We start from the raw sequence: 20,293 nt of genomic DNA on the forward strand, positions 1-20,293 counted from the left end.
ACAAGAATCCTTAAAAGTCCAGGTGTAGTTTATTCTATGTTACTTGTTTCATTCAAGAACATTGTAGGAGCTTAAATTTACTTTAATTTTCCTGTTGACTGATGCAATTTATAATCAAAACTAAATAGATGACCCACTGAATTTCTTTAGTTTACCCTTAATGATAATTAATCAGCGAGAAAACAAACCATGCTCATGAAGGAAGAGGGGAAGCTTTGGAGCAGAAAAGGAAAAAGAGGGATAGCAAGCAGCCAAAGATCTTCAGTGTCTGCAATTTATCAGGATTTCAATTAAAACAATAAACTATTTCATTGAATTAACCAAATCTAGAAAATAACATAAAAGAGAAGAATCTTTACTCTGCACTGAACGATCATAGAAATGGATACCCCTCCAAATTGCACGTATTTGACTCTTTGGTGGCATCCCAGTAGCACTTCATGTCCTTAAATCCTAGCATCGAAGTAAAGCTAAAATGCTAACTCAGAGCTTTACTTGTAAAAATCACTGTTAACGTATTACTGGTAATTCGATCCAAATGGGGCTTTCTAGCAACCATAAATCATTTGTTTTCTGAGACAAACTTGACAAAAAAAAAAAAAAAAAAAGGTGAGTTTATGAAAATCTATAAATAATTGGATTATGTTTAATAAGTCGCAGGAGGCAACAGGTAACACCGTTCTCAGAGGTAAATCAATAGTGGATAATTAACTTAGGAAAGCCCAATCTGGGTATGGGCACTCATACTGCCAACCAGGTCCAGTGTATCGTACGCAGTGCAGCCATAAAGGTTCCTCCGATGCATCATATCTGCAGCCATAGAAATAGCAAAGAACATCGAGTCCATAACAGTGAAGAAACACAGAATAGCGAATAAACTTATATTTTTCTGAATGGTGAGAAATGCATTAAACAAAAAAAAAGCACAAAATATAAGGGGAGGTCCATAGGCAATTAATGAAGAAAGTAAAAACAGAAAGAAATTGGAAAAACCCACAAAACAATGAAGTAAATGAGTCCATGTTCACCATGATAGCTGAATAAATATAGGGAACAATAATTGTCACTCAGTTGTCAAGTGAAATTAGAAATCTTAGATCTTAGAGAGATAATTATTCTCATTGAACAGTCCAAACATGTAATCATGCTTTGTGATTTAGTAATATATAGAACCCAATAGAATCTTACCTTTCAGGGTCCCAATTTGGAGAATGGAGCAGAAAGATGTGATTTGATATGATAAAGAAGTCAGTACAATCTTACCCTTTAGGAGCCAGATTTGGACAATTTGTACACATAGGATCCACGCTGAAATCTTCACATGAACTCACTTCTTCAGAAGAATGGTTTCCACATGGAAAGCCATATTCTACAGAAAGCTGCTCCCTAGTCAAGAGGGCGGCTCCATCAGCCCCTGTTCCACTGGCAGAACGTTCACAAACAACTTGGGAGAGGTAAAGTGCATCATTGGCTATAGGATAACCTGCATGCAGCAGATGGACACGAATCTACATGGTTTTGAATAAAGCAAAGTAAGATTCTGTTTGTATGAGTGGAAAGTATACGTGTCAAATATATGAATAAACTATATAATAGAAAATAAAATTCAAAAGCATTACTCTTTTTTTTTTTTTTGGGTTTGTATCAATTACCATTACTTCTTAGTGATATTTTTCATCTAAGGTAATTGACATAGTGAAGTTCATGTAGTAAATTAAGATAAGTTAAATGCTGAAACAGGAAAAGCTGGGCTAGATCCCTCAAAAGCTGCGGATACTCAACCCAGTAAGACATTTGCTTGATAGAAAATGACCTCAACTTTGCTAGAAAGAAAAAAACAGAACTCTTCAAGTGGCCAAAAGTGCAAGAGCCCACCAAAAGGAGGAAAAAAGAGTGGAACTCTTAGGTGGGTGTGATCCTTTAATTGTTGATGTAGATGCATGATCACACAATAACATATACTAGGTAACCAGGTATATTAACAGAAGGGGACCTATTGATGCACTCTGATGCAGAAAGACATCCACAATAATCAGCTATAGAATCCCAAAATACCTGATGAGTACGGCCAGTGAGTGGTTCACACGAGACTGTACTATGTGTTCCATTGGTGCTTATCCGAGTGAACTTTGTACAAGCAGTTTTGCCTCTCAGAGGTTTATTGCTTTGAGGATGGCCAACCTGCATAAAAAAGAAACCTTGTTTCAAATCCCCCTGTAAAGGATTAGCTGCAAGCCTGAAATACTGATTGTGTTTATTATTTTGTTTCTATAATTTTAAATAGTGGAAGATTTAAACAAGACCATCACCGAGAGCCTCAAATAGAAGGCACTTTAAACAACCAGAAAGAAAGAGTCTTCTTCGATGAAAATTGGCAGTCAGCTTCAACACTTGCTAAAGAGACAGCTGAATGGGTAAGGAATACCAGCATGAAATAGAGAGGAAACTAGACATATCCTGTGCTTCCCAAAAATGGTGGTTCCACATTGTTCAGGCACCGGTTTCTTTTCTGATACAGGTGAAGTTTTATTCCAGAACAAGGAACAAAAACTTAGGATGGGGAGCCCCTTACAGTGAGGGATTGGAGGGCTGCCCCTTGCTTAGCAATAAGATCAATCACATTGTTTAGCACCAGTGCATAACCACCTTTGGGTCTCCTTCATCTTGAAAGTGACCTTTAAAAGCATTTTAAAGAATCCCAGTGCTTGCGTAGGGGCTCTAATATCAGTCCTCATAGAGTCTATCTTCAAGAAGGGGGCGAGGAAAAGAAATCCTAGGCTTGTAATTTCAGATTGTCCTAATATGCCCTTCTGGTCTATTATTGCCCGTGCAGATCCAATTGAAGTTGATCTTCAAAGGAGCCTCCAACAGGGGTAATCCATGAGTTCATCCTTAAGGGCTTACTGCTAGAATCAACTGTAAAACAGAGTAAGCTCAACCCAGGAACGTCTACACAACAATCAAGAATAAAGCCAACACTGATCTATCACAAATACAAGAAGGTTTCGTCCAACCACACGCTCTTAGAAGAGCTTCAATGGCTTCTGGACTGAACAGAAATACAAGAGAAGAAACTAAAACAAAACAGAGTAACAAGGAAGAGGTCTGATTCTGGATGGCTCATGCTACTGAAGAACTTCTCTATTTTTACAGTACTTAATGGCAGCTGCATGCTATGGCTGCTTCACACAATGGCTGCTGTATGCAATCCAGTTGACCTTCATGAAGCTTCCCCAGTTCTAACTTGGGTGATGCAATCGTGACAAGGGCCTACCATCGGGCCCCGTCGCCAGGGGGCCAGCCCCCTCCCCCGTCTTCCCTATTCATTTTACAGTTTCTTCACAAATAACCATTGAGGTTACAATTTGATCTCATCAGCGTCTAAGCCGAAACCGCTAACTAATTTACTCACTATCGATATTGGCGCTCCTCATACTTGGGGGCCAGAGAATACATTACGTATGAAAACTTGTGAGAGGTGGGCATTGACACACTAATATCAACGCTATGAAAACTCAATTAATTCGGATTCTCATTTGTATTAGCCCCCAAATGGAATGTGCTGGCTTATCCTTATCTCTGTTCCTCACAATGAACATTCAAACACTAAAAGTTAAGTTGGAGAGAGAATGACCAAGATTGCCTGACTACATAGGAATCCAGGAAATGACATCTTAGGAGTCCCAGGCAACTGAGACTGAAGTCCCTTAGAAAGCCTCTTTTCTGATTTTCATTAGTTTGAATCAAAATGGCAGCTATAATCAGTCAGCTCCAATCAATATATATATATAGCCGCATGGAGCTGAAATGGCTTATTTTATAAATTTCCAGTCCTAGATCAGTGATATTGCTGATAGGCTAGCAAAAGGTGTTCCCATAAACAGATTTTAGAGAGGAACATCTTTCTTCTGAGAGCTGTATCAGGGTTTTTATGTATTCTTTTTCTGGGGAGGGTTTTACAAATCATTCATATTTTTTCTTATAAAAAAGTAAACAAACAAACAAATAAATACAAACCAAATAAACGAATACCAATGGCAGCTATGTCCATATAAATCAAGCAAGATAAATTGAAAAATATGTAAAAAGAATGAAAAAACTTACCTCAACTGAACTCCTTCCTTCCCGGGCATCATAATCAACATTTGCATTGACAATTTGCTGAAAAAAAGAATAGTTACTTTCTGAAAAACCAATTGACTGAAGTAAAGAACAACAAAAAGGGAATGCAGCAAGGATCAGTAAACTAATCTTTGGGCTGTGGCTTCTGAAGGATTTCTTAATCTTCGTGCCTTCTAAGGAACAACATACAGTCTCAATCCTAACCAAGAAGGTCTGACCAGGTAACCGAGAAAAAATGGGAAGAAGAAGTTCATACCAATAGTGCCAAGCTGTGCTCTAATCTCTGTGTCCTTCAGTCCATCCTATGAGTTAGGATCTATTTACTTTTAGTTGGAACCCTTAACACAGACATTTATTTGTTGAACACGAAGAACATGGCAGCAGTGCCTGCTAACTTTCTGTTCATCCAGCTTCTTCTGATACGAATACTCTGTGGGGCAACATTCCCTTATTTTCCAAGTAAAAAGGAAGAAAAAAGGCCACCAGTGCTTCTATAAAACAGCTTCATGTAGAAAGTTCTGCTATCTCTGAATGGCCAGTAAAGCTCCTGTAATTGGTCCTTGGTAAGGTAAAAAGCTACCTAGTAGTTTATGACTTTCTACTTTGCTTTTAACCTTGATGTCATCCAGAAAATACTAGAGTGTGAGATCAGAACACAAAAATATTGGATGTAAAGTCTTGAAAATCAAACTCAAACATGAGTATGACCCTTCTCTCTCTCTCTCTCTCTCTCTCTCTCTCTCTCTCTCTCTCTCTCTCCATCTTGCCTAATAATTGCAATTGCTAATTTGAAGCAGTCTCTTTTAATGTGAAGATCAAGAGTAATGATCACTAGGCAGAAGCTACTATAGATTTTAATGGAAGCACTTGAGTTTTTAACAAAAAAACAATAAAGACGACTTAAAACTCAAGACCGCTCACGGCAAGAATTTTTTTGTTAATTTTCTTTCTATGTTTCATCCTTGAAAGAAGTCTAAGGAAAACAATTGGATTAGTTACACTAATGATCAAGAACATTATAGGATTTATGATTTCCACTTGTTTCATTTCTACTTCAAGACATAATCTCTTTCCGATTGTTTTGATCATCAACACCAATTTTCAGGTGACTAATAGAGGACTATAAATCAAGCCAGGAATCAAAATTATAGAAATACAAATCTCAACCAAATCCAATAACGTGACATAAAAGAGAGAACCTAAAAGTAGTAAGCAGTTGCTTCATGCACAAAGTCCAAGAAGGTAAGGGTGGCTTCGAACTGAGCCGGCTCTCGAGCCGCTGGAGTTCGGTTCAGTTTCGGCTCGGTTCGATTCGTTATATTTCGAGTTCGAGCCGAGCTCTCAGAAATGGGCTCGTTTAGATTAACGAGTCAAGCTCGAGCAGAGCCAGGTTCGGCTCGTCGGCTCGCGAGCCGACTCGTTAATTTAACGAGCAATTCGGGGATCGGGGGATTTGGAAATTTTTGGGGAAACCGTCTCCTCGTTCCGTCTTGCCGCCTGTGAAACCCATACTTCACCCTGCCATTTCCATGCCGTTTCAGCATGATTTATTGCGGAAATCGCTGTCCGTCGGTAGGTATTCAGGGGAAATGAGGGATTTGGTCTTCAAATCCCTCGTTCTCCCTCTCCCTCTTCGATTCCTCAATTTCTTCCTCTACGATTTCTGTCTCTTCTTCCTCTGCGATTTCTTTCTCTTTTTCCTCTTCGATGTCTTCATCCAAAGTTTTTCCTCGTCGACGAGACAAAATTGACGGTCCGACGGAAGGAGGTAAGATTTTTATTTAATCTTCTGTTTTTTTTTTGTCGCCGACCTAACCCTACAAAATCTCTAACTCTCGCTTCGTTTCAGCAGTGCTCCTTCATTCTTGGAAAGTCTTTTTGGATATCCAAACGGCGAACAATCTGTTTCTGTAAGTCAAATGTTCTGTATTAGAATGCAGTTATGCCTAAGCAAAGATAACGATCTTTTTTTTTTTTTTTTTTTTTTTTGCAGATATTTGCAGCCGACAGTTTTCTTGAGCTTACAAAGTATACTCGGGAAGAAATCCTTGGAAGAAAACTGCCGGTATGAATTTTATTTCATGGTTTTGAGTGTTGATACTGTTTGATTTTTTTAAACGGTGAAATCTTGATTTAAGGGTAGAAGGAAATGCACTGTCAAAACGTACTGGGAAGATCATTTTATACAGATTGTATAAGGATGTTTCCTTTTCCTCTATAACTTAAAGAAAAAAGAGCTTTGGGGGATGGATTTTCCAACAAAGATGGTCATAATTATTCTCTTTGTTCTCATGTCTTATTTCAAGTCTCATCTGCACCACCTCCATTGTTTCAAGGAAATCTCCTTTACAATTCCAATCCTAATGTTAATGTTAAAGTTAATTTTAAGTGATTTTGGTGGGTGAGGGGCAAATTATGGCTTATTTAAAAATTTTATATCAACAAATAAAAACAGCTATACCCCTCTATTAAAGCTTGGTTATATATTTGGGATTTGAAAATATTGACAAGTAAACTTTAAGTATCATTTTTGTTTAATAACGGGGTATAGGCCTCTCTTCCTTTCACCCCTTCTCAGCTAAGGTGTACAGCTTCTTCTTCTTGAAGAGAAGCAGCAAAGACATCCAGTAAAGCTGTTCGAGCTACATTATTTTTGCTGTTTTGCAGAAGATATTGTTCGCGTGGGTTAGCAGAACAACATTTATTGCCAAAAGCTCTACCAGCAAACACTCCAACGGGGTTCTCTTCTGAGCTTCTTGCCAACTCAAGTAAGTTACTACCTTCTTTCTAAAATTCTACTTTTTAAACACATATTTTCCAGATTCTGTTGATTTCATTATTATGTCATCCCATCATCTTTCTTCGTTCCCTCTGACCGACTCAGAAGTGCTTAATGGTTATATCCACTCAAAGATAGTTCCTTAGAACTCTTAATAGAGGATACCGATTGATGGAAAGAATAATACAAAGGGGGTCCATTTCTAATGCAAAAGGTCACAAAAGTCACTGTGGACTTTATCTGAGGCAGTAGTTTCCTGTGGGGATGACTGTAAAACAAGAGGTAGTGTTTGCGAAGGCATACATATATGCCTGTTGTAGTGAGTGTAAACAAGGTTACAAGTCAAGGTGAAAATGGTTGTCAATGTTTAGGTGACTTTTAGTTTGGAAGTAAATATTATGAAACTTGATGAAGGAATTAGCTTGGTGAATTGGTAAACTGGACAAGCAAACAATCAGTTGAAAGACACTTAAAAAAGAACATTGATAAATTTAATTGGGAAAATATTTGTATGGGGCATTCAAATTCTAGCAGTTGGTATTGTAATATAGGTTCCTCCACTAGATGAGTTTTTGGTATACTCTCTTTTTCTTGCAATTGTTTGCATCTCAAATAGTTCAATGGTGCTTCAGTGACACTTGTTCTTACTAGAGGTTGACCTATTTTATTCTCCTAATTTTTTTTTCATTTTTTATTTTATTTTTTGCTTGAGTGTGCCATCAATTGCATTCTAGCTAGTTGAGAGCCAGGAAACTTCATACTGAGTTATGACATTCAAGAAGTAAAGGAAGGGTGGGGGAGAAAAATCCCCCACTTCATCATTTGTTATGTTTTTGTATATCTCAGAATGACTTACTAAGCTCAAGTGCTATAATGTTTGGAAAATAGTTGGTTATCAATGATTTTTTTGCTCAAATTCCACTGTTCTTCATAAATGAAGTTATTATTCTAGACTTTCAAATATTTTTATGTTTTGGGATCTTGTTTCTTTTTTGCCTTCTTATTTTTAGGTGTCTGACCTCTGATAAAATTTTGTACATTTATCATACATTACAGCAATAAACAGCAATGGTATTCAAATTGTTACTTGATATATTTTAGCAATGGAATTTTATTTCATGATTTTGAGTGTTGATAACATTTTCTGTTCAATAATACTCTATTATAGTTAATGGAATCAAGAGCTTTCTTAATTGCATCCAACTTCTCTTTATTGTCAAAGTAAATAAAAAATGTTAGTGTTGATAACATATTCTGTTCAATAATACTCTATTATAGTTAATGGAATCAGGAGCTTTCTTAATTCCATCCAACTTCTCTTTATTGTAAAAAAAACAAAAAATGTTAGTGTTGATAACATATTTTGTTCAATAATACTCTATTATAGTTAATGGAATCAGGAGCTTTATTAATTGCATCCAACTTCTCTTTATTATAAAAAAGAATAAAAAATGTTAGTTTTTGTCGTTCTTTCTTAATTCTCATTGAACTTACATCTGTTGCTGTTCTAAAATGTTATATGGCTTGATGTATTAGCAAAAGTGATTTGATAGTTCTTTTTCTATTTTTTGGAAATTGAGATCTTGTGTGTGAACCTTTGATGTCTTAAATTCACTCATTGGATGATATATGATGCCTAAACCTTGTCAAATGTTCATAGGTCTCTTCAAGGTCCTGACACAGATCAAGTAAGAATGTCAACACCTCCTCAATTGACATCAATAATTAACACTAGTTCTAGCGTGGCCATAAATAGTGACTCAACTCCACCAGAGTCACTACCCTCTGTCATAGAAGTGGGCCTAGATGTGTGGTTGGAATTCAAATAAGTATCACTTAATGGTACAAAAAAGGCTCAGTGTGTTCATTGTAAAATCAATTTGAGTGTTATTAGTAGTGGAGTAACCACACATATGAGTCGATATTTGAAACGTTGTACTAGTAGAAAAGTGGCAATGAGAAAACAAAAAACCTTAAACTTTCAACCAGTGGGAGCGGGGTCTAATGTTGATCAGAGTTCATCTGGACTTCCTTTTATGGATTTTGGAGGAAAATATGATCAAGCTAAAATAAGAGTACTCATTGCTCATTGGATTCATATGCATGAGCATCCATTCATGATAGTAGAAGAGGAGGGATTTAATTTTGTAATGAAGATGGCAAATATGAATTATGAGAAAATATCCCGTAAGACCATTAAGAAGGAGTGTATGGAGGTGTATGAGGCAGAGAAAAAGAAATTGAAAATTTTGTTAAAAGAGATTAACAAGATTAGTCTTACCACGGATCTTTGGAAGTCCCAAAATCAAAAAATTGAATACATGGTTATTACTGGGCATTTTATTGACAGTAATTGGAAGCTACAAAAACGAGTCTTGAGTTTTGTGCATGTTCCTTCTCCTCGTCGTGGCGTTGATATAGCAGATGCTATTTACAAGTGTTTGAAAGAGTGGGAGATCGAAAATAAAGTTTTTAATATTTCAGTTGATAATGCTGCATATAATGATGTTTATATCAGAGTTTTGAAACAAGATTTTTCAAGGAAAAAAAATTTGGTGTGTGGTGGAAAGTTGTTTCATGTGCGTTGTTGTGCTCATATTTTGAACTTATTAGTCCAAGATGGTATTGTTCAGATTAAGGATATCATTGATAATGTGCGTGAAAGTGTCAAATTCATAAATTTGTCTAAGGCTAGACTTCGCACTTTTTTCTGAAATTGCACAACAATTAGAACTCGATGAAAAGAGGTTGGTTATTGATTGTCCAACTCGTTGGAACACCACTTATGACATGTTGTCTTCTGCATTAAAATTCAAAGATGCATTCTCTAAATTTAAAGTTAGAGAACCAACTTATGATTGTTTGCCAAGTTTTGATGAATGAGAAAACATTGACATGGTGTGTGAGATTCTAGAAATTTTTAATGCAGTTACTAATATAATTTCTGGGAGTGACTACCCTACTTCTAATTTGTACCTTAGTGAGGTATATAGGGTAAAAGAAGTTCTGGATTTTCATTCTACAAATGAAAATGTTTTCATTAGGACAATGGTTAGTAGAATGAAAGAGAAATTTGAGAAGTACTGGGGTGAATGCAATTTATTGATGGTTGTTGGATCCAAGGGTCAAATTAAAGTTGATCGAAATGTGTTTTCCAGTGATATATTCTAAGGAGGAAGCTACAATGAATATAAATTTAGTTCGACACGCCTTATATGAGATCTACGATGAATATGTATCCTTATATAATGTGGATATTAGAAATGAAGAGATTGTTTCAAGTACTAGCTCTATGGGTGTTTCCACAAGTCGTAGACCTTCATCAAGTTCAGGTTGGTCAAAGTTAATGAGTTATATGAAACAAAAGGATGTAGTTAATTCACCCAGGTCAGAATTGGAAATTTATCTTGAAGAAGGTGTATATAGTTGTGAGGAAACTTCACAATATGATTTGATGTTTTAGAATGGTGGAAAGTGAATCATATGAAATTTCGGGTATTATCTAAGATGGTAGCAGACATCCTTGTAATTCCCATATGCGCAGTAGCTTCAGAGTCTACATTTAGTGCTGGTGGTAGAGTAATAGACTCATATCGTTCTTCCTTGGTACCAAATACAATTCAAGCTTTGATTTGTGGCAGTGATTGGGTTCGGGTTCTTCACAGTGTAAAGAAAAATCAAAAGGTGAATTTCTTTGATTAATTCTTTATTATGATATTTTTTAGTATATGTTTTAGTTTTATTTATTAAAATTTTGTTTTATGATTACAGCCTGAGAAGAAGAGTGTAGAGATAATGCTACCAGCTACATGATTTTTCATGTTTCTCTCATCATGGTAATTTTAATATTTTTAACGACATTAAGTAACTAGTAGTGGAAGAGTATTTTTTTATCTGACAATAACTAATTTTATTTTTTTGTTTTTGTCATAAGTGGAGATTTTGCTCATGCAGGGACGTATATTACTTTCTAGCATTAAGAGAAACAACTATAGTTTGTAATTTTATAATGGATTTATAGTTTTTATTTGGGTTATTGTAAATTGATGGTGATATTTCATTTAATTTTGTTGTGTTTGATTATTGTATGGAGTTTATTTATAATGTTATGCAATGTATGGAGTGTTTAGACTATTTTATGGAGTATATAAACAATTTCATGGAGTGTTTATAGAATGTATAGATAATTTTATGGAGTGTTTATGTAGGTATTATGTATATTGATTATGCTCAATTTTAAGTAGAGGTCATGCTGAATTTTATACAGGTATTATATACATAGATTATGCTCAATTTTAAGAAGAGGTTATGCCCAATCTTATACATGTATTATATATATAGGTTATGCCTAATTTTATGTAGAGGTCATGCCCAATTTTATGTAAAATGTATGTATAATTTTATATACAATTTATTTGATATATATTTTTTGAAAATTTTTAAAAGTATGTTAAGGCTCGAGTTCGGCTTGAAGCTTGGCTCAAACTCAGTTAAAATTTTTGGGCTCAAGCTCGATAACAAATTTAGGCTCGAGACGAGGCTCGACTCGGCTCGAAATATTTAAATCAAGCTCGGCTCGAACATAGGCAGGTTCGGGCTCGGCTCGGCTCGGCTCGGCTCAGCTCGATGCCACCCCTACAAGAAGGTATAGATATAGACCTATGGACTATGACCAAAACCTTAGATATAGACCTGCTGAACTCCAAGACCTTAGATATAGAACTGTTGTAAGTCCAAGCCCTTAGATGTTGCAATACCTATTTTCAAAGAAAACATTGGCCTGCTTGATGCATTGAAGGTGGCTCCAGCGTTGTCACTGGGTGGTGCTCCAAAATTTCAAATCCTCTTTGGCAGCATTGGCAAAGCTTTCACGAAATTGTAGACACACCATCTCAGTTTGCATGTTTTTGGAACCATGTATCGAGATCAGCCAACCAGTTGGTTCACTCCTTAGCTAAGCAGAGGGTTTCCTCTCAATCCTCATTGTATCAGGCCCGCCCTAGCCTAGCTTACTCTTGTAATTATGTTCTCTGGCTTTGCCTCGAATAAAATTTGCCTTTTTCAAAAAAATAAAAAAAGACCTATGACCGCACTTGAAACATTTGAGACTGTTGAATTTATGGAAAAGAAAAGCTCTTCAACAGAGACATTGGGAGCTTTACCAGATATAAATTTACTCAATACAAGGTCATTAACTCTGATAAGAAAACTTTCAGATACATATCATCTTAATAAATGGTCATAATTCTTAAGAGACACTATGAAATTATCCAACAATTAGTTGACTATGAGAGAGTCCATTATAAGACCCAGGTTAATTACAAAAGGACATCGGTTGCATATACAGATTATAAAGATAGCATCACTAGGCCACATACAGGATAGGTCACAGAGCATAACTAGAAACATTATGAAAGAAATTGATTTAACACATATGTACATAATGATAAACCATCAAAGAAATCATCCAATACCTCATCCACAGGAAATACCCCGATAACCCTAGCAACATATTCTTTCCGCACCTTGCCTGCCTCAATCTGTGGAAAAAACTCTTAAAACCTTAGAAGTTAGGAGTGATCCAGCAGACACAGGATACAAAATCAAAAAATTTTGATAACTAAAAACATATGGCAGTTTTGAAACTTTTCACACGTTACATGTCACTAACTTGTAACAGACGTGGCATCCTTGTGACATGATACATTGGACTGGCAATGTACTTGAGTACCTGTTCTACTACTATACTAATTCATCATTGAATATATAAGAAATAAAAAATACTCACCAGTATATGGATCCAGGTAATTTTATCCCTTTACCCATATCTGATTTATTACATGGAACAGGTAATAGAGATTACCTGGTTAGAACAAAGAGTGATTTTGTAATTTGGTCAGTCAAATTGCAGACCTACAGCCTGCAGGTCTAATTACTATTACACCCTCTAATTTCCAAAATGATAGTTTAACATATATTTGAAATGCTGTAAAGAAAAGGCTAAAATGTCAAATCTATGTAAAGAACAAATGCTCTCTCTCTCTCTCTCTCTCTCTCTCTCTTCATAGATGCTTTCAATTTTTAATTAAATTTTATTATTTCATCTTTTTAAGTGCTTTCTTTGCCACATAAAGAATATCATAAAAGCTGTTGAATGAAAACCAAGGACGGCTAATGCACTAAATAAGCCTTTTATACACTTATCCTTTTAGAGAAAACTCATGGTGTATCATAAACCAAACTTTATTTTACTTTTTTCTGACGAAAGAATTATTACGAAAGGGTGAAATAGAAATTCAAAAAAATGTAAACTACTGCCTCCTTCAACAACCACTGTATGCTCAATATTTAATTACTTTTTAATATAAAAAATAAGGTTAGCATAAATATATTTTCTTTCGTTGCCAACATTTTTTTCAGTCCAATGTCTTCCTTCCTCCCATTTACAGCATTAAAAAGAAACCATCAAAGCTTACAAGATTGAGGGAAGTTGGAACATATTAAGAAAGAAGAGGAAGGATGAAGCAAGGAGAGAAGATGTAGGGCAGAGAGAGCCGTCGACAAGGTGAGACGATTGCAGCAGGGCAAGGGATGAGATTTAAAAGAGAACTTCATTGATGGAGCAGGGTTGAGATCACTAGAACCCACACCAACCCAAGATTGGTTGATGGAACTTGGAGACCAGAGCTTTTCTTTTCTTGGTTATCACAAGTTACATTTTTTCATATTTTTCTGTTTTTCGACAGGGTTTAGTAGATTGGAAATAAAGTTTGTTTTCTTGGTTATTCTATAAGTTACATACTTTTGGTTTTTCATATTTTCTGTTAACATTTTTGTAAGTTTGAATGTTACCATTAACAGTACCATGGATTTACCTGTTTTGCTTGATTATCTGCTGTGAACTGGCATCACGATAAGGTAAAAGTTTAACTGAACATTATATGTAACAGACAGGAAGAATAATCAATAGAAAGGGTAAAGCAATTGTCTTTACCAGTTTACAACCCTATCAACATGCGAGTGGATACCAGAATAGCAAGGGACGGGCCTCTTCCAGCGTCCTGTTCCATCGTGCAGACTGGGAGAAAAGAGGAGGGTAATGGGGACCCTCCCATTTCATACGCCTAGAAGGGAGAGAAGTTTCCAGCTACCCTGGCCGCAACTCTCTTACCTTGTGCCATCCCTCTCCTAAATAACAAGGGGAGGAAGGAAACAGTGGCATGGCTTGCCACATAGGATGCCATGTCAGGTGTAAGAAACTCCACAAGTCAATGTGTGGATTTAGCATTTCCAACAAGGAAAATAAGGATTTTGTTTCAAAATAAAAGTAGTAGTAAATCTGACCTAGGTTTTTTCCCAACGATGGTGAAAACACATGGTTTTCCTTAATGCTATTAGCCACCATATAATGGCAACCCAAAGGCTGATAAGTTGGTCAAACAGCCAACATTGCAAGTGTTGCTTAACCTTGCAAATCAACAAAAGTTGTAAGTTGTAACTAAATGATCTACTAGCTTCATTCAATTAAAAGACCACTTTTGTTCACAATCTAAATTATGTGTTTAAAGAATGAGCCGAGTTCCATCCCAAAACAACTAGCCACTTAGGAGACCTATTACTCAACCTTGTAAACCAAAGATTTTCCTTAACAATTTTTTTTATGTGAGACTCTTCCCACTGATATTCCTCCTAACATCCACGCAACATTGACAACTACGGAGTACAAATTCAACAGGGCACAAATTGGGCCTAAGTCTAGGGAAACATCCTGCTTTGATAACGTGTAGAATTGGTAAATCTAAAGAGAGAGAGAGGAACTAGAAAATCTGCTTGAAGTTCTGCCTCTCACTAAGAAAAAAACAGATAGGCTTAGGAGATAAATCAACCCTAATCTTCTTTATTAAATGACTTAAGTTACAACTAAGAAAATGACAGAAATACCCTCACTAAAACATCATCTCTTATAACTCCTTTTACTTAAAAAAAAACAGAAATATAACTTAAACACACTTCTAAGGTACCTAAGTGAGAGGGTAACTAAATTACTCATTTACCCACAAGCACAATTACTAAAATACCCCTGAAAGAAATATTAATCAACAATAGATCAAAACCTTAGATAATCTAATTAATTTTTTATAATTTTCTTAGATCAAACCTTAGATAATCTAATTGGAGATGTAATAGTGAAAAAGTCATTCTAATAGTTCTGGTGATGTTTTCGAGAACATGTATAATATAAAAAGATTTGCTTAGAGAACACATATGCATATTGCAAGAAGTGCATAAAGAACTTCATGTTTATTGTGTTTAAGCACAATTTTTTTTTTTTAAATAGTGCTCATAAGCACAAAACTTTCATTTAAGATCACTTTGTTAGATTATTTGAATGACAAATGTCCAAATAGGTATGAATCTCATGGCCAGTGCAGACCATGTAACTAGTTTGGACCGAGTTGTCACAAATCTTACTCAGCGCCCCCTAACTTACTCGGACCTGGCCAAATTTCAGATGACTGAGCTGAGATGTAGGTTATCTTACCACGACAGTAAATCCTATTCAGCATAACGGTCATTGCTTGAAGTCGTCAAAAGCCATTTTACATGAAGGAACATACAAATGCACCTAGATATCTAGCCATTACCTAGACGTCCCCTCCCCCACAAGCATATAAATCAATTTCCAGAAATTATATGGAGTGCATATTAAGAGTAAAAACAACACAAAAAAGCAACAGAAATCATTCCACTAAGGTAGATAAAGTACCTGTTGCCTAAAATGATCTGCTTTGGTTGGATTTCTAGCAAAGATAAGAAGCCCTGAAACCAAGCGATCCAGACGATGAACGGCTGTTTATTGCAGGTTAAGTGAAAAAGAGTGGAACTATATAACAAATAATTGATAATACCAAGGAAACATAATCCTATACCAAAGAAAATCACCAAAATTACATTAAAAATAACTGATAATTTCTATGCAACTTTATTGGATACGGAACAGGGGTGCCATGCCACGTTCGGCCTGTAGAATGCCAACAACAGTGTTTTTGCGGTATTGACCACAGGGATGCACCTATAAAATTACAAACATATCAAAAAGCACTTTAAAACAAAGAAACCATGAAAACGCCTCTCCACCACAGTTTGTATAGTAACATCTAATGAGATCTCTAAACAATCATGAGTATTCTTACAGTGACCATATCTAAAACATTATTATACAGCTATTTTGTTGGATTTTTGGGTTGAGACCGGTTCCATTCCAAAATTACTAGACACTTAGGACGTCTATTGCTCAACCTTATAACCCATTAGCTTTTCTTCTCATTTTTCAACTTGGGACTTTTTTCTTACTCAACCCCTCATGCCTAGGTTTACACTGAACATGAACTCTTTAATGGGACACAAACCCTCTAATGGAGCACACGAACTCCTTCATGGAGCCCACAATACAAGACTCCTATCTTTATAAGAACCCACAATACAAGATTCCTATCTTATAGGAGCCCACAAAACACAAATAACTTAGAGCACAAATTGGGCATTAACTCACACAGAGTTTGCTCTGATATCATGTTGGATTTTTGGGTTGAGTCCGGTTTCATCCCAAAATGACTAATTACTTAGGAGGCTTATAGCTCAACCTTATAACCCACTAACTTTTCTTTTCATTTTTCAATGTGAGGCCTTTTTCCCATTCCACACTATCCTATGGTAAAATCAGGAAAAAATATTTTCAGTAACTATTTAAACTTTATTAAAGGCTACAAAATTAGAATGCAAACAAAAATTCCCACCATGATCAGCTCAAGCTCGTGATATATTCAGTAAATGAAAAAGGAACCAATTGATAATAAAAAAATCAACAAGTTAGGTTGTTAGAAAAAAAATCATGATATCACGAACTGCACCTCCATTCTCTCTTCACTTTAAATCTCAATTCCACTTATACCTGACTCTGTAAACAAGGCCTCTACAATGCTTAAAGGAACACTTTTAAAAAAAAAATTCTTGAAGGGACATGTTCATGAGTGCATAAAAAAGGTAATGACAATGAGAAACAACAATCTAGTCTAAAATTTCATTAATGAGAGCACAAGAAGAAAACAGGGTAGAATCACTACATACAGGAACCGATGGTGGCTTACAAACAGTTAGCACATCAGCTTCCTCTTGTAGAATCTGCATATCCCAGGCCAACACTGGGGGCTCATGCCTACAGCATCAATTCCTAATCAGCAAAAACAGATAAGATGATGAAACTCTAATGAAAATTGAAGTTATAAATTGTCATGAGAGTGTTTAAGAATAGTTTTAGCCTAGTTGTTTGTCCTACAACCTTTTCTTGGTCATTGAAATTCAACAGAAGGTTGAACTTTATCCTAGCAAAAAGTACATCAGAAGTCGAATGTATTGTTCTATACCTATTGAACATGAACAGAGGATATACTAACTACAGTCCCTGATGATTTTGAAGATGAACATGCCCAAAACATATTGGTGTCACAATTTTCAATCAAGAAAATAAGCAAATCCCATTGACAAATCACTCACATTGACCAGAATGCTAAGCTAGATGTAGACCCCTTAATATATGAAAGGGGTGCAACCAAGATTTACAAGCACGCAACTCCAGTTTATTTTTTTTCATTGTTTAAGATGAATTCCAAGTTATGTTAGAGCTGAAATAAATAATCTAAAGCCTCAAATCATAGAACCAAGAGTTCCTACAAAAATAGAGGAAGTTGTTTTAGTAAAATGTCATCATTATGAAGTTTCAAGACATAGACCCCTTGCTATATGAAAGGGGCATGGCCAAGATTTACAAGCTTGCAACTCCAGATTATGTTCTTCTTTTCATTTTTTAAGACGAATTCGAAGTTTTGCTAGAGCCGAAAAAATAACCTCAAACTTCAAATCATAGAACCAAAAGTTCCTACCAGAATAAAGGAGTTTTTTTAGTAAAATGTTATCATATGAAGTTCCTTACAGCACAATTGTTGCAGACAGAAGTGATCTATTTTACATAAGAACCAGAAGAAGTATAATTCTCACTGCAACAATCAAGGAAGTACTCTCTATGTATACCGAAGCCCTCTTTCACAGGTATTATATCACATATTTTATTCCCCTGGAGCTTTCATTTTATACTCCTGATAATTTGAGAAGCAGGGTAGCGCATGATAGTCATCTTCCACAGAAGGTATCCTAGAAAAACATTTTCAAAAGCTACATATTTGCCTCCACACAAGCATCAGCGTCCACCATGGACCAAATACAGGAATCGCTGTATCCAAAAGTTGAAGGTAAAACAACCCTGACATTGACCTAAAGTTTTTTTTTATCTGGATAACAAGTCTTATTGTTTGAATTGCCCCAATGAGTATTTGGTCTGTTATGTTTGTTTCCAAAACAGTAATTTTAGAAACTTACCCACTTGCACAGGATTCTGATTCTTGGGATTGTCAAACAAGTGCACGCTCTTGAAAATAATCCACAAAAAAAGGACCTTCCTCTAGGTGGTCCAGAGACACTTGCACATAATGCAAAGCCTTCAGATATGAAAATTGCCTGAAAAATAACATCACAAGCAAAGATTGCCACGAACCTCTCATTTCACATCATTTTCCGCCTAGTTCCCTTTATTTTTAACACTTCCATCAATATTTTTGCTTTCACTTATATAAAACTTAGTTCCATCAATCTAAGGAGCATCAATTCCAGAAAAAATAAAAAAATAAAACAAAATAAAACACAGAAAGCTTGACCAAAGAAATGTCTCAAGACTTAGACTTGTTTCCTCAAAATGTCATACATGGGGACAAATGATTCCAACTTATTCCTCTTCCCAAGTTTTCCTCATTATACTAAAACCAGTGACACATGGGATATGGATAAGTTTGTAAAATATGCTAATGTAGTCATAATATTAAACATCAATGGCCTGAGCCGGTATGTGAATCAGTATTTAAGAATGTATTTAATTTTGTCAACAAATAAAAAATCAACAATGGACTTGGTCCCACAATGCACATGCAGTTGCAAATGCTAGTACATACATAAACGATGAACTTTAGTAATGAGATTGACCTGTGTAAGAAATGACTTATTTTTTGTGAGGATTGAACTCTGTAGAAAACATTCACCATCTGCCCGTCCACTTGGATCCTTCCAGATTTAACAGCACTAACCTGTAGATTCAACATTATGATGTACAATTAAACTTTACATAGTCCAGGGACAGGACGCTCCCCTTTAAAATTTTCCCTTCAAACCATTAAAAAAATCGAATTTATTTTGAACATTATTAAAATGGAGAACTAAGCGTACATAGTACTCATAAGGCCGTCCTTTGAACTCTTCCGCGAAAAGGTCAACGATAGTTTTTCCAGCCCATCGATTCTTGACCTGAAAATTCAAAACAGCTTTGAGCCACCTAACAAGCACTATCCATCCTACACTCCATTCTCTTTTGTTCCGCTCTTTAATTTTAGCCCCAGCTTCATGAAAATCATCAATATAAAAAAAAAAAAAAACTATAAGAAGGTTAAGAAAGAGATCTGCAACGAGGAGATCTGCAACGAGAAAAGCATTACATGAGAGATGAACTCGAAGTAGTAAGGTCTGACATGGCGCCTTCCTGCAGAGTTCCAGCCAAAATTCGGAGCTTTTTCCAAAAAAAAAAAGGAAGAGAGAAACGCTTAGGGTTTAGGTTAACCGTTGCGGAAGACGTAATCTTGAGCCTCCGGCGGGTTCGCGGGAGTCTGCCACACGATTTCCATGCGAGACCTGTCCTCCCTCAGAAGAAGGAAGAATCCGTGGCGTCGCAGTCGCTACGCAGCAATGAGGTGCGTGCTTCGATTCGTTCACGTTCTATCGCGTTCGCGACTTAACTGTCATAACGACTATCGTATTCTTGAGGGTTTAGGGAAGAGCGTATCACCGATACGTATTAAATTATACCCTACTCGTTACACTTTATATCAGTCGACACTTTATAGTGCATTAGTGCATCGAGGGAAAAGGAAAGTAAAAGTGAAAATAAAAGTGAATGAACTAGTATAAGTAAAATAGAAAGTAAATCACTATTTTATGTTAGTATGCTCCATGTAAAATATATTTAAATAATTTTTCTTGTGTTAGTGTCCAAAATGAAAAATATGGTAAAAACAAGAGAATGAATTATTTTTTATAATATACCTAAATAAATCATATACTTAAACAAATAATAAGGGGGTTAATCCACAATGAACTTGAATTGAAGTGAATAATTAAATTGAAGTGAAATGAATTGATTCAACTTCAACTCATGTTTGGGCTGGAAAACAAATTCCAGTTTTTAATGTAATATTAAAATATATGTAATATAATAAATAATTAAATAGGATCATT

General features: G+C 35.7%; 1 protein-coding gene across 1 annotated transcript; it reads right to left on the minus strand.

Annotated features, from left to right (window-relative positions):
• Positions 1-162: 162 nt before the first annotated feature.
• LOC137962932 (RNA pseudouridine synthase 7) lies at positions 163-19,801 on the minus strand. The gene is made up of 13 exons (XM_068810070.1): positions 19,620-19,801; positions 19,498-19,541; positions 19,232-19,309; positions 18,992-19,092; positions 17,030-17,117; positions 15,896-15,974; positions 15,669-15,751; positions 12,376-12,441; positions 4,105-4,161; positions 2,056-2,181; positions 1,264-1,508; positions 360-810; positions 163-268 (listed from the first exon to the last, which is right to left on the minus strand). Exons 1-12 carry the CDS (start codon positions 19,681-19,683, stop codon positions 708-710), a joined length of 1,134 nt encoding a protein of 377 aa, XP_068666171.1. The 5' UTR covers positions 19,684-19,801; the 3' UTR covers positions 163-268; positions 360-707.
• Positions 19,802-20,293: the final 492 nt, after the last annotated feature.

Source organism: Aristolochia californica, unplaced genomic scaffold (genome assembly GCF_029961685.1).
Source record: "Aristolochia californica isolate CCGP_79_NKW_82.1479 unplaced genomic scaffold, dmAriCali1.0.hap1 SCAF_4, whole genome shotgun sequence".
Taxonomy (NCBI): Eukaryota; Viridiplantae; Streptophyta; class Magnoliopsida; order Piperales; family Aristolochiaceae; genus Aristolochia; species Aristolochia californica.